At 48.7% G+C, this 12,595-nt stretch overlaps 1 protein-coding gene across 3 annotated transcripts in view; it reads left to right on the forward strand.

Moving 5' to 3' along the window:
• Positions 1 to 12,595, forward strand: part of TTBK1 (tau tubulin kinase 1) — a 250,497-nt gene that overhangs the window by 162,364 nt on the left and 75,538 nt on the right. For all 3 annotated transcript variants that reach the window (XM_075338944.1, XM_075338943.1, XM_075338945.1), the window contains 3 exons: positions 4,259 to 4,399; positions 10,331 to 10,435; positions 11,138 to 11,203. In XM_075338944.1, coding sequence (XP_075195059.1) covers positions 4,259 to 4,399; positions 10,331 to 10,435; positions 11,138 to 11,203 — 312 coding nt within the window. The remainder of the gene's footprint in view (positions 1 to 4,258; positions 4,400 to 10,330; positions 10,436 to 11,137; positions 11,204 to 12,595) is intronic.

The following is a 12,595-nucleotide window of genomic DNA, read 5'->3' on the forward strand; positions in this document are numbered from 1 at the left end:
AACGCTGTGCTTCACATCAGAGCTGGTCCAGGTAAGCACAGCTCAGCTCTGCTGTATGATGCCCATCCTGGTACAGACCTCTGTAATAAGGCTGTGTTTCACATCAGTGCTGGTCTAGATCAGCACAGCCAAGCTCCACTGTATGATGCCCATCATGGTACACAGCGGCATAACAAGACTGTGCTTCACATCAGAGCTGGTCCAGGTCAACACATCTCAGGTCTGCTGTATAATGCCCATCCTGGTGGAGAGCTGTGTAGCCAGTCTGTGCTTCACATCAATGCTGGTCCAGATCAGCTCAGCTCTGCTTTATGATGTTCCTCCTGCTGCAGGGCTGTGTAACAAGGCTGTGCTTCACATCAATGCTGGTTCAGGTCAGAACAGCTCTGCTGTATGATAGCTATCCTGCTGCAGGGCTGTGTAACAAGGCTGTGCTTCACATCAATACTGGTTCAGGTCAGAACAGCTCTGCTGTATGATACCTATCCTGCTGCAGGGCTGTGTAACAAGGCTGTGCTTCACATCAGAGCTGGTCCAGGTCAGCACAGCTCAGCTCTGCTTTATGATGTTCACCCTGCAGCAGGGCTGTGTAACAAGGCTGTGCTTCACATCAGAGCTGGTCCAGATCAGCACAGCTGAGCTCTGCTTTATGATGTTCATCCTGCTGCAGGGCTGTGTAACAATGCTGTGCTTCACATCAGAGCTGGTCCAAGTCAGCACAGCTCTGCTGTATGATGTCCATCCTGGTGCAGGGCTGTGTAACAAGGCTGTTCTTCACATCAGAGCTGGTCCAGGGCAGCACAGATCAGCTGTGCTTTATGATGTCCATCCTGCTGCAGGGCTGTGTAACAAGGCTGTGCTTCACATCAGAGCTGGATCAGGGCAGCACAGCTCAGCTCTGCTGTATGATGTCCATCCTGCTGCAGGGCTGTGTAACAAGGCTGTGCTTCACATCAGAGCTGGATCAGGGCAGCACAGCTCAGCTCTGCTGTATGATGCCCATCCTGCTGCAGGGCTGTGTAACAATGCTGTGCTTCACATTAGTGCTGGTTCAGGTCAGCACAGCTCTGCTGTATGATGTCCATCCTGCTGCAGGGCTGTGTAACAAGGCTGTGCTTCACATCAGAGCTGGTCCAGGGTAACACAGATCAGCTGTGCTTTATGATGTCCATCCTGCTGCAGGGCTGTGTAACAAGGCTGTGCTTCACATCAGAGCTGGTCCAGGGCAGCACAGATCAGCTGTGCTTTATGATGTCCATCCTGGTGCAGGGCTGTGAAACAAGGCTGTTCTTCACATCAGAGCTGGTCCAGGTCAGCACAGTTCAGCTCTACTGTATGATGTCCATCCTGCTGCAGGACTGTGTAACAAGGCTGTGCTTCACATCAGAGCTGGATCAGGGCAGCACAGCTCAGCTCTGCTGTATGATGCTCATCCTGCTGCAGGGCTGTGTAACAATGCTGTGCTTCACATCAGAGCTGGTTCAGGTCAGCACAGCTCTGCTGTATGATGCCCATCCTGCTGCAGGGCTGTGTAACAAGGCTGTGCTTCACATCAGAGCTGGTCCAGGGCAGCACAGCTCAGCTCTGCTTTATGATGTCCATCTTGGTGCAGAGCTCTGTAACAAGGCTGTGCTTCACATCAGAGCTGGTCCTGGGCAGCACAGCTCAGCTCTGCTTTATGATGTCCATCCTGCTGCAGGGCTGTGTAACAATGCTGTGCTTCACACCAGAGCTGGTCCAGGTCAGCACAGCTCTGCTATATGATGTCCATCCTGGTGCGGGGCTGTGTAACAAGGCTGTGCTTCACATCAGAGCTGGTCCAGGTCAGCACAGTTCAGCTCTGCTGTATGATGTCCATCCTGGTGCGGGGCTGTGTAACAAGGCTGTTCTTCACATCAGAGCTGGTCCAGGTCAGCACAGCTCTGCTGTATGATGCCTATCCTGCTGCAGGGCTGTGTAACAAGGCTGTGCTTCACATCAGAGCTGGTCCAGGGCAGCACAGCTCAGCTCTGCTTTATGATGCCCATCCTGCTGCGGGGCTGTGTAACAAGGCTGTGCTTCACATCAGAGCTGGTCCAGGTCAGCACAGCTCAGCTCTGCTTTATGATGCCCATCCTGCTGCAGGGCTGTGTAACAAGGCTGTGCTTCACATCAGAGCTGGTCCAGGGCAGCACAGTTCAGCTCTGCTGTATGATGTCCATCCTGGTGCAGAGCTCTGTAACAAGGCTGTGCTTCACATCAGAGCTGGTCCAGGTCAGCACAGCTCAGCTCTGCTTTATGATGTCCATCCTGGTGCAGAGCTCTGTAACAAGGCTGTGCTTCACATAAGAGCTGGTCCAGGTCAGCACAGCTCAGCTCTGCTTTATGATGTCCATCCTGGTGCAGAGCTCTGTAACAAGGCTGTGCTTCACATAAGAGCTGGTCCAGGTCAGCACAGTTCAGCTCTGCTGTATGATGTCCATCCTGGTGCGGGGCTGTGTAACAAGGCTGTGCTTCACATCAGAGCTGGTCCAGGTCAGCATAGCTCAGCTCTGCTGTATGATGCCCATCCTGCTGCGGGGCTGTGTAACAAGGCTGTTCTTCACATCAGAGCTGGTCCAGGTCAGCATAGCTCAGCTCTGCTGTATGATGCCCAACCTGCTGCGGGGCTGTGTAACAAGGCTGTTCTTCACATCAGAGCTGGTCCAGGTCAGCACAGCTCTGCTGTATGATGCCCATCCTGGTGCAGAGCTCTGTAACAAGGCTGTGCTTCACATCAGAGCTGGTCCAGGTCAGCACAGCTCAGCTCTGCTTTATGATGCCCATTCTGCTATTGCAGCTTGTCTCTAAGCTAACAAGACTCATAGCACAGAGGTAACTGACTACTCTTCAATGGGTGAAATCTCTGTAGATCATCTCTTATAACAAACAGTGGATTGCAAGCTTCAGATAGGGCATGAAGAGGAGTGACCTGGTGAGAAGCGGGATAGCAGTCCCATCGTGGCCACGGATCCTGAGCTCCTCCTGTTCTCCGGACACCTTATTCTGAATACTTACGTTACACTTTGCCTGTAATTTTGCTGTCGGCCTCTTCACAGCCTCCTGGACTGACATTTTTCTGATCCTTTTGTGAAATTTTGAGGGACAGCCACTTGTAGGTAAAGCAATCAGAAGAGCACGCAATCAGGTTTTTTCGTGATGAAGAAGTTCATGTCTGAAGCTCGTGGATTAATAAAACTGCTCTGTTTTCAAGCCCATCATCTTCTCTGGATATTTGTAGTATATTTGCTGCTGGTGTTGTTCCAGCATACAGAGCTGCAGCAGCTGGTGTCTGTATGTAGCAAGCGTTGTGCCTGACACACCGCCCAAGCCAGGTGAGCAACACCAGACTATATACAAGGTGTATTGCCGGGTCATGCCCTACTGAGCACTGTGTCACTCTTTAGCTATCCATTCGTAGGTTATAGTGTTCTACCAAACTTCAGCCCCTTGTTGATGAAGTCTTCACGGGATCCATGATGAATCCAGTGCCCGAGATCTTTCTGTACCGTCTCCTGACTGATAACTTTCCACAATGAGATCCTTTGCTGTGTTGTCAGCTGTTTGTGGTTTGCGGCTTTTGCTGTAAAATGCAGCTAAAAAAATGTCATGAAAATCCTTCTGGAGCAGCGACACTTTCTCTGGGGTTATCAGAATTGCTGTAGATGATTCTGAAAATAACTACATCCCTAATAATAAAGGGGTGTGAACACTTATGCAACCGCAGTGTTCTAATTGTATTATTTTTATTCCCCCCTTTAAATTGATTTGTAGAGATTATGGGCAAAATTAAAGGTGGAAAAAGTCCTGAAATGATTCTTTTTGGTAGGATTATTTTACATGACAAACACCTTGTATTTGACAAAGGCGTGTGGACTTCTTACATCCACAATAATTCAGGAATCCGGCGCAGCATCTTCATTAAAAACGAATTTTATTGATCCATTAAAATCCAATAAAACGGACAATACGTGTTTCGGGGACACCCTTGTTCACAATCCGTTCTTATATCCACAGTATACACTACGGTAGTACATGGAGTAGGTTGCACAATGTGTTTTCTAGTCTGTGCAGTACGCAGTGTATGGTGGTTCACGCCTTGCTTCAATTAAGCTGTACAACCATGAATATTATGTGAACCTGTATTGGGGTGTGTAATGGACACTAGTGTGATCGGACCATCCGAGCTTTCAGGTGGTCCTATTCGTGGTTGATTACTGATCATCTTTATCGATCACAGGGCCGGAACTTGGCAGATTTGCGCAGGAGTCAACCCCGTGGCACCTTCACCATGAGCACCACCCTCCGCCTAGGAAAACAAATCCTAGAGTCCATAGATTCAATCCACTCGGTGGGCTTCCTGCACCGTGACATCAAACCGGTGAGTTCTGCATTCTGAGGGGCTTACAGATATCTGCTGGAATGACTACGCTTGGAGATATCTGCTGGAGATGTGATGTGTGGAAATATCTGCTGGAATGATGATATTTGGAGTTATCTGCTGAATGGATGATGTGTGGAGATATCTTCTGAATGGATGATGTGTGGAGATATGTGCTGTATACGTGATATGTAGATATATATGCTGGAGTCGTGGTTTGTGGAGATATCTGCTGGACATGTGATGTGTGGGGATATCTGCTGAAGGGATGATGTGTGGAGATATTTTCTGGAGTCATAATTTTTTGAGATATCTGCTAGATGGATGATGTGTCGGGATATGTGCTGGATATGTGATGTGTGCAGATCTCTACTGGAGACGTGATGTGTGGAGATATCTGCTGGAAGGATGATGTCTGGAGATGTGTGCAGGATTGGTGATGTGTAGAAATATCTGCTGGAGTCGTGTGTGCAGATATCTGCTGGAAGGATGATGTGTGGAGATATCTGCTGGAGACGTAATGTGTGAAGATATTTTCTGGAGTCATGATTTTTGGAGATATCTCCTGTATTTATTATGTGTGGAGATATCGGCTGGATGGATTATGTATGAAGCTATAGGCTGGATAGATGATGTTTGGAAATATCTGCTGGAGACGTGATGTGTGGAGATATCTGCTGGAGACATGGTTTTTGGAGATATCTGCTGGAAGGATGATGTGTAGAGCTATCTGCTTGAATGTGATGTGTGGAGATATCTGGTGGAGATGTGATGTGTGAAAATATCTGCTGGGGATGTGATGTGTTGAGATATCTGCTGGAGACAGGGTTTTTGGAGATATCTGCTGGAAGGATGATGTGTAGAGCTATCTGCTTGAATGTGATGTGTGGAGATATCTGCTGGGCATGGGATGTGTGGAGAACTGGAGATATCTGCAGGACATGGGATGTGTGGAGATATCTGCTGGATATGTGATGTGTGTAGATATCGGCTGGACACACCATGTGTGAAGATATCTGCTGGATGGATGGTGTGGAGAGATCTGCTGGATGGATGCTGTGGAGATATTTGCTGGATGGATGATGTGGAGATATTTGCTGGATGGATGATGTGGAGATATCTGCTGGATGTATGATGTGGAGATATCTGTAGGATCGATGGTGTGGAGATATCTGCAGGATGGATGGGGTGGAGATATCTGCTGGATAACTCTTGTGGAGATATTTGCTGGATGGATTGTGTGGAGATATCTGCTGGATGGATGTTCTGGAGATATTTGCTGGATGGATTGTGTGGAGATATCTGCTGGATGAATCTTGTGGAGATATTTGCTGGATGGATGATGTGGAGATATCTGCTGGATGGATGGTGTGGAGAGATTTGCTGGATGGATGATGTGGAGATATCTGCTGGATGGATAATGTGGAGATATCTGCAGGATGGATGGTGTGGAGATATCTGCAGGATGGATGGTGTGGAGATATCTGCAGGATGGATGGTGTGGAGATATCTGCAGGATGGATGGTGGGGAGATATCTGCAGGATGGATGGTGGGGAGATATCTGCAGGATGGATGGTGGGGAGATATCTGCAGGATGGATGGTGTGGAGATATCTGCAGGATGGATTGTGTGAGGATATCTGCTGGATGGATGATGTGGAGATATCTGCAGGATGGATGGTGGGGAGATATCTGCAGGATGGATGGTGGGGAGATATCTGCTGGATGGATTGTGTGAGGATATCTGCTGGATGGATTGTGTGAGGATATCTGCTGGATGGATGGTGTGGAGATATCTGCAGGATGGATGGTGTGGAGATATCTGCAGGATGGATGGTGTGGAGATATCTGCAGGATGGATGATGTGGAGATATCTGCTGGATGAATCTTGTGGAGATATCTGCTGGATGGATGGTGTGGAGATATCTCCTGGATATGTGGTGTGGAGAGATATCTGGTGGAGATGTGATGTGTAAAAATATCTGCTGGGGATGTGATGTGTTTAGATATCTGCGGGAGACAGGGGTTTTGGAGATATTTGCTGGAAGGATGATGTGTAGAGCTATCTGCTTGAAATGTGATATGTGTAGATACTGTATCAGCTGGAGATATCATGGGTGGAGATTTCTGCTGGAGACATGGTTTTTGGAGATATCTGCTGGAAGGATGATGTGTAGAGCTATCTGCTTGAATGTGATGTGTGGAGATATCTGCTGGACATGGGATGTGTGGAGAACTGAAGATATCTGCTGGACATGGGATGTGTGGAGATATCTGCTGGAGATTTAATGTGTGGAGATATCTGCTGGAAGGATGATGTGTGGAGATATCTGCTGCAGGGATGATGTGTGGAGATATCTGCTGGATGGATAGTGTGAAGATATCTGCAGGATGGATGGTGTGGAGATATCTGCAGGATGGATGGTGGGGAGATATCTGCTGGATGGATGGTGTGGAGATATCTGCTGGATGAATCTTGTGGAGATATCTGCTGGATGGATGGTGTGGAGATATTTGCTGGATGGATGGTGTGGAGATATCTGCTGGATGGATGGTGTGGAGATATCTGCTGGATGAATCTTGTGGAGATATCTGCAGGATGGATGGTGCGGAGATATCTGCTGGATGAATCTTGTGGAGATATCTGCTGGATGGATGGTGTGGAGATATTTGCTGGATGGATTGTGTGAGGATATCTGCAGGATGGATTGTGTGAGGATATTTGCTGGATGGATGGTGTGAGGATATCTGCTGGATGGATGGTGTGGAGATATTTGCTGGATGGATGGTGTGGAGATATCTGCTGGATGGATTGTGTGAGGATATCTGCTGGATGGATGGTGTAGAGATATCTGCTGGATGGATTGTGTGAGGATATCTGCTGGATGGATGGTGTGGAGATATCTGCAGGATGGATGGTGTGGGGATATCTGCTGGATGGATTGTGTGAGGATATCTGCAGGATGGATGGTGTGGAGATATTTGCTGGATGGATTGTGTGAGGATATCTGCAGGATGGATGGTGTGAGGATATGTGCTGGATGGATGGTGTGGAGATATCTGCAGGATGGATGGTGTGGAGATATCTGCTGGATGGATGGTGTGGAGATATTTGCTGGATGGATGGTGTGGAGATATTTGCTGGATGGATGGTGTGGAGATATTTGCTGGATGGATGGTGTGGAGATATTTGCTGGATGGATGATGTGTAGATATTTGCTGGATGGATGGTGTGGAGATATTTGCTGGATGGATGGTGTGGAGATATTTGCTGGATGGATGGTGTGGGGATATCTGCTGAATGAATGTTGTGGAGATATCTGCTGGATGGATTGTGTGAGGATATCTGCTGGATGGATGGTGTGGAGATATCTGGATGGATGGTGTGGAGATATTTGCTGGATGGATGGTGTGGAGATATTTGCTAGATGGATGGTGTGGAGATATTTGCTGGATGGATGGTGTGGAGATATTTGCTGGATGGATTGTGTGAGGATATCTGCTGGATGGATGGTGTGGAGATATTTGCAGGATGGATGGTGTGGAGATATCTGCTGGATGAATGTTGTGGAGATATCTGCTGGACGGATTGTGTGAGGATATCTGCTGAATGGATGGTGTGGAGATATTTGCTGGATGGATGGTGTGGAGATATTTGCTGGATGGATGGTGTGGAGATATCTGCAGGATGGATGGTGTGAGGATATCTGCTGGACGGATTGTGTGAGGATATCTGCTGGACGGATGGTGTGAGGATATCTGCTGGACGGATGGTGTGGAGATATTTGCTGGATGAATGGTGTGGAGATATCTGCTGGATGGATTGTGTGAGGATATCTGCTGGATGGATGGTGTGGAGATATCTGCTGGATGGATTGTGTGAGGATATCTGCTGGATGGATGGTGTGGAGATATCTGCAGGATGGATGGTGTGGGGATATCTGCTGGATGGATTGTGTGAGGATATCTGCAGGATGGATGGTGTGGAGATATTTGCTGAATGGATTGTGTGAGGATATCTGCAGGATGGATGGTGTGAGGATATGTGCTGGATGGATGATGTGGAGATATTTGCTGGATGGATGGTGTGGAGATATTTGCTGGATGGATGGTGTGGAGATATTTGCTGGATGGATGGTGTGGAGATATTTGCTGGATGGATGGTGTGGGGATATCTGCTGGATGGATGGTGTGGAGATATTTGCTGGATGGATTGTGTGAGGATATCTGCAGGATGGATGGTGTGGGGATATCTGCTGGATGGATTGTGTGGGGATATCTGCAGGATGGATGGTGTGGAGATATTTGCTGGATGGATGGTGTGGAGATATTTGCTGGATGGATGGTGTGAGGATATCTGCTGGATGGATGGTGTGGAGATATTTGCTGGATGGATGGTGTGGAGATATCTGCAGGATGGATGGTGTGGAGATATCTGCTGGATGGATGGTGTGGAGATATCTGCAGGATGGATGGTGTGGGGATATCTGCTGGATGGATTGTGTGAGGATATCTGCTGGATGGATGGTGTGGACATATCTGCAGGATGGATGGTGTGGGGATATCTGCTGGATGGATTGTGTGAGGATATCTGCAGGATGGATGGTGTGGGGATATCTGCTGGATGGATGGTGTGGAGATATCTGCTGGATGGATGGTGTGGAGATATTTGCTGGATGGATGGTGTGGAGATATCTTCTGGATGGATGGTGTGGAGATATCTGCTGGATGGATTGTGTGAGGATATCTGCTGGATGGATGGTGTGGAGATATCTGCTGGATGGATGGTGTGGAGATATTTGCTGGATGGATGGTGTGGAGATATCTTCTGGATGGATGGTGTGGAGATATCTGCTGGATGGATTGTGTGAGGATATCTGCTGGATGGATGGTGTGGGGATATCTGCAGGATGGATGTTGTGGGGATATCTGCTGGATGGATGGTGTGGAGATATTTGCTGGATGGATTGTGTGAGGATATCTGCTGGACGGATTGTGTGAGGATATCTGCTGGATGGATGGTGTGGAGATATTTGCTGGATGGATGGTGTGGAGATATCTGCAGGATAGATGGTGTGGAGATATCTGCTGGATGGATTGTGTTAGGATATCTGCAGGATGGATGGTGTGGAGATATTTGCTGGATGGATGGTGTGGAGATATCTGCTGGATGGATTGTGTGAGGATATCTGCAGGATGGATGGTGTGGAGATATCTGCTGGATGGATGGTGTGGAGATATCTGCTGGATGGATTGTGTGAGGATATCTGCAGGATGGATGGTGTGGAGATATTTGCTGGATGGATGGTGTGAGGATATCTGCAGGATGGATGGTGTGGGGATATCTGCTGGATGGATTGTGTGGGGATATCTGCAGGATGGATGGTGTGGGGATATCTGCTGGATGGATGGTGTGGAGATATCTGCAGGATGGATGGTGTGGAGATATCTGCTGGATGGATGGTGTGGAGATATCTGCTGGATGGATGGTGTGAGGATATCTGCAGGATGGATGGTGTGGAGATATTTGCTGGATGGATGGTGTGAGGATATCTGCAGGATGGATGGTGTGGGGATATCTGCAGGATGGATGGTGTGGGGATATCTGCTGGATGGATGGTGTGGAGATATCTGCTGGATGGATGGTGTGGAGATATCTGCAGGATGGATGGTGTGGAGATATCTGCTGGAGGGATGGAGCTTTTTTTGCCAGTCTGAGTGAGCAGGCCAGTATATGTTCATCCTGTATATACCCCATGGGTGTCATGTATTGGTCTGAATACATGCAGTGTTATCCTTCATAGACCTTATTTTAGTGATTGGTCTTCTCTACCGTCTTCCTCTGTCTGTGTCTCTATAATGAGATTTTTTCTGGTATTAGAGGTCAGTGCTCTGCCGCTCCTGATTATCTGTGCCCTGTCTGTTCCTCAGTCTAACTTCGCCATGGGTCGCCTGCCCTCCACGTACAGGAAGTGCTACATGCTGGACTTTGGTTTGGCTCGTCAATACACCAACACCAATGGGGAGGTCCGTCCGGTGAGTGGAGCGGGTGTGCTCAGCCGCCGGTCCGCGTGCTGATCCCCCGGGTGGGGCCTTTTATTGCTCATTTTACGTTGATAACATGTTTTGTTTCCATTATTTTATTCTTTCTGTTTTTCAGTTTATTTTTCGAGCCGTTGCGCCGCAGTTTAGTTTTGGCGACTGGGATGCGCAGTGTGAGTGTCCATCATCCATGCTCTCCTTGGGTTCAGATATTTTACATTTGTGTCTGGATTGACTGGTGGGAATCGTGGAGATCTCCATAGATAGAAGTCTTGGTGGGGCAGCCACTTTTCCCGCTTGCCCTGCCTGTACAGGAGATAGCGGTGGGGCCCCTGGGGGAGTTTTATCTTTGGCTGTCCTATGATTTCCGAATTCATCCGTGTTCTTTCTTTTACCGATTCTTCATGATTTTTCTTACTTTGTTTCTCTCATTTCATACATGCTGGGGAGGGGCGGCCTCCACATTAGGGAGCGCGGCCTCCACATTAGGAGAGGCACATGTCATGTAGGGGGTCATTGCTGGGTACTTGGCTAAGGATCTCGTCACCTTCACATTGAGGAGATGATTTGGTCCAGACACATCATACACCCACACAATACTCGCATAGTATAAGGGCGGGGGGCTCATTTTCGGCTGGACGAGCAGGTCCACTCACCCACCTGCCACCATCACTTCTGTATTTCCTTCCCTCACAGCCTCGAAATGTTGCTGGATTTCGAGGGACCGTCCGCTATGCCTCGGTCAATGCACATAAGAATAGGGTAAGTGAGACCTTTCTGCCTTGGGTTTGGGGAGCCGCTCCTAGATCTTGGCTCTTAGTATTCCTAATGTGAAGTAGATCCACAGCCAGAGAGGACAGGAGGTCATGATCCTGGGGGCCTTAAAGGGGTCGTCCCTAAAAGTACTCTTTATTCACTAGATATTGGAATAATAATAGGTTCCACATTCGGAGGTTATCCAAGATTATCTCAGCACTGGAACATTTTACATATATGCCCCTGGTATATGCTGTGTAATGGCCATGTCTGACCGTACAGAGTGCCCCCGCTGTGCTGTGTAATGGGCGTGTCTGATCGTATAGGATTCCCCTGCTGTATAATGGCCGTGTCTGACCGTACAGGGTTCCCCTGCTGTGTAATGGCCGTGTCTGACTACAGGGTGACCTGCTATGTGCTGGGTAATGGCCATGTCCGACCGTACAGGGTGCCCCCGCTGTGCTGTGTAATGGCCGTGTCTGATCGTACAGTGTGCCCCCGCTGTGCTGTGTAATGTCTGTGTCTGACTGTACGGGGTGCCCCGGCTGTGCTGTGTAATGGCCGTATCTGACCGTATGGGATGTCCCTGCTGTGTTGTGTAATGGCCATATCTGACCGTACAGGGTGTCCCCACTGTGCTGTGTAGTGGCCGTGTCTGACCGTACAGGGTGCCCTCACTGTGCTGTGTAATGGCTGTGACTGACCATTCAGGGTGCCCTCACTGTGCTGTGTATTGGCCGTGACTGACCGTACAGGTTGCCTTCACTGTTCTGTGTAATGGCCTTGTCTGACCGTACAGGACATCTGATCATATCACATCTCCTGGGATGGGGAGGACCAAGAGAGTGATTGTGTAGATGACAATTCTGGGGAGCGCAGCTGGTGCCTTCTGTGATGTAAAACCTGTCTAAACGAAGGCAGGGAAATGTGTTACCTCACAGAAAGAATCAGCTGCACTCCAGGGCTTTCCCGGTTCCTGCCATGGCCGTGAACTGTGATTTGTGGCGTCCATGTCCTTTACGGTCAGACACAGCCATTACACAGCGGGAGGCACAGGTATAAGATTTTCTCCGTACAGGAACACTTTTATTATTGTGCCAAGACCTGTTGATTAATTAGTGGGGGGCCCCTTTAAGACCAGTCAAGACGCTCCCTACCCCATCTCCCAGACTTCTCAGACGTGGGGAGTGACTGCGGTGCCATTTCCTATGTTTGCTCATCCCTGCACCAGAAATGAAGTCTGTATCAGCGAGGAGCGGTGCAATAATGTGCCCTGACCATAAACTATACTCCCTGCTTCCGGTAGCCATATCTGCCCCCTCTACCACATCGTCCCTGGTAGTCATATATGCCTGTCCTCCCCTCTAGTGGCCATGTTTGCCCCCCTTAGGTAGCCAT

Source organism: Anomaloglossus baeobatrachus, chromosome 3 (assembly GCF_048569485.1).
Source record: "Anomaloglossus baeobatrachus isolate aAnoBae1 chromosome 3, aAnoBae1.hap1, whole genome shotgun sequence".
NCBI classification, from domain to species: domain Eukaryota; kingdom Metazoa; phylum Chordata; class Amphibia; order Anura; family Aromobatidae; genus Anomaloglossus; species Anomaloglossus baeobatrachus.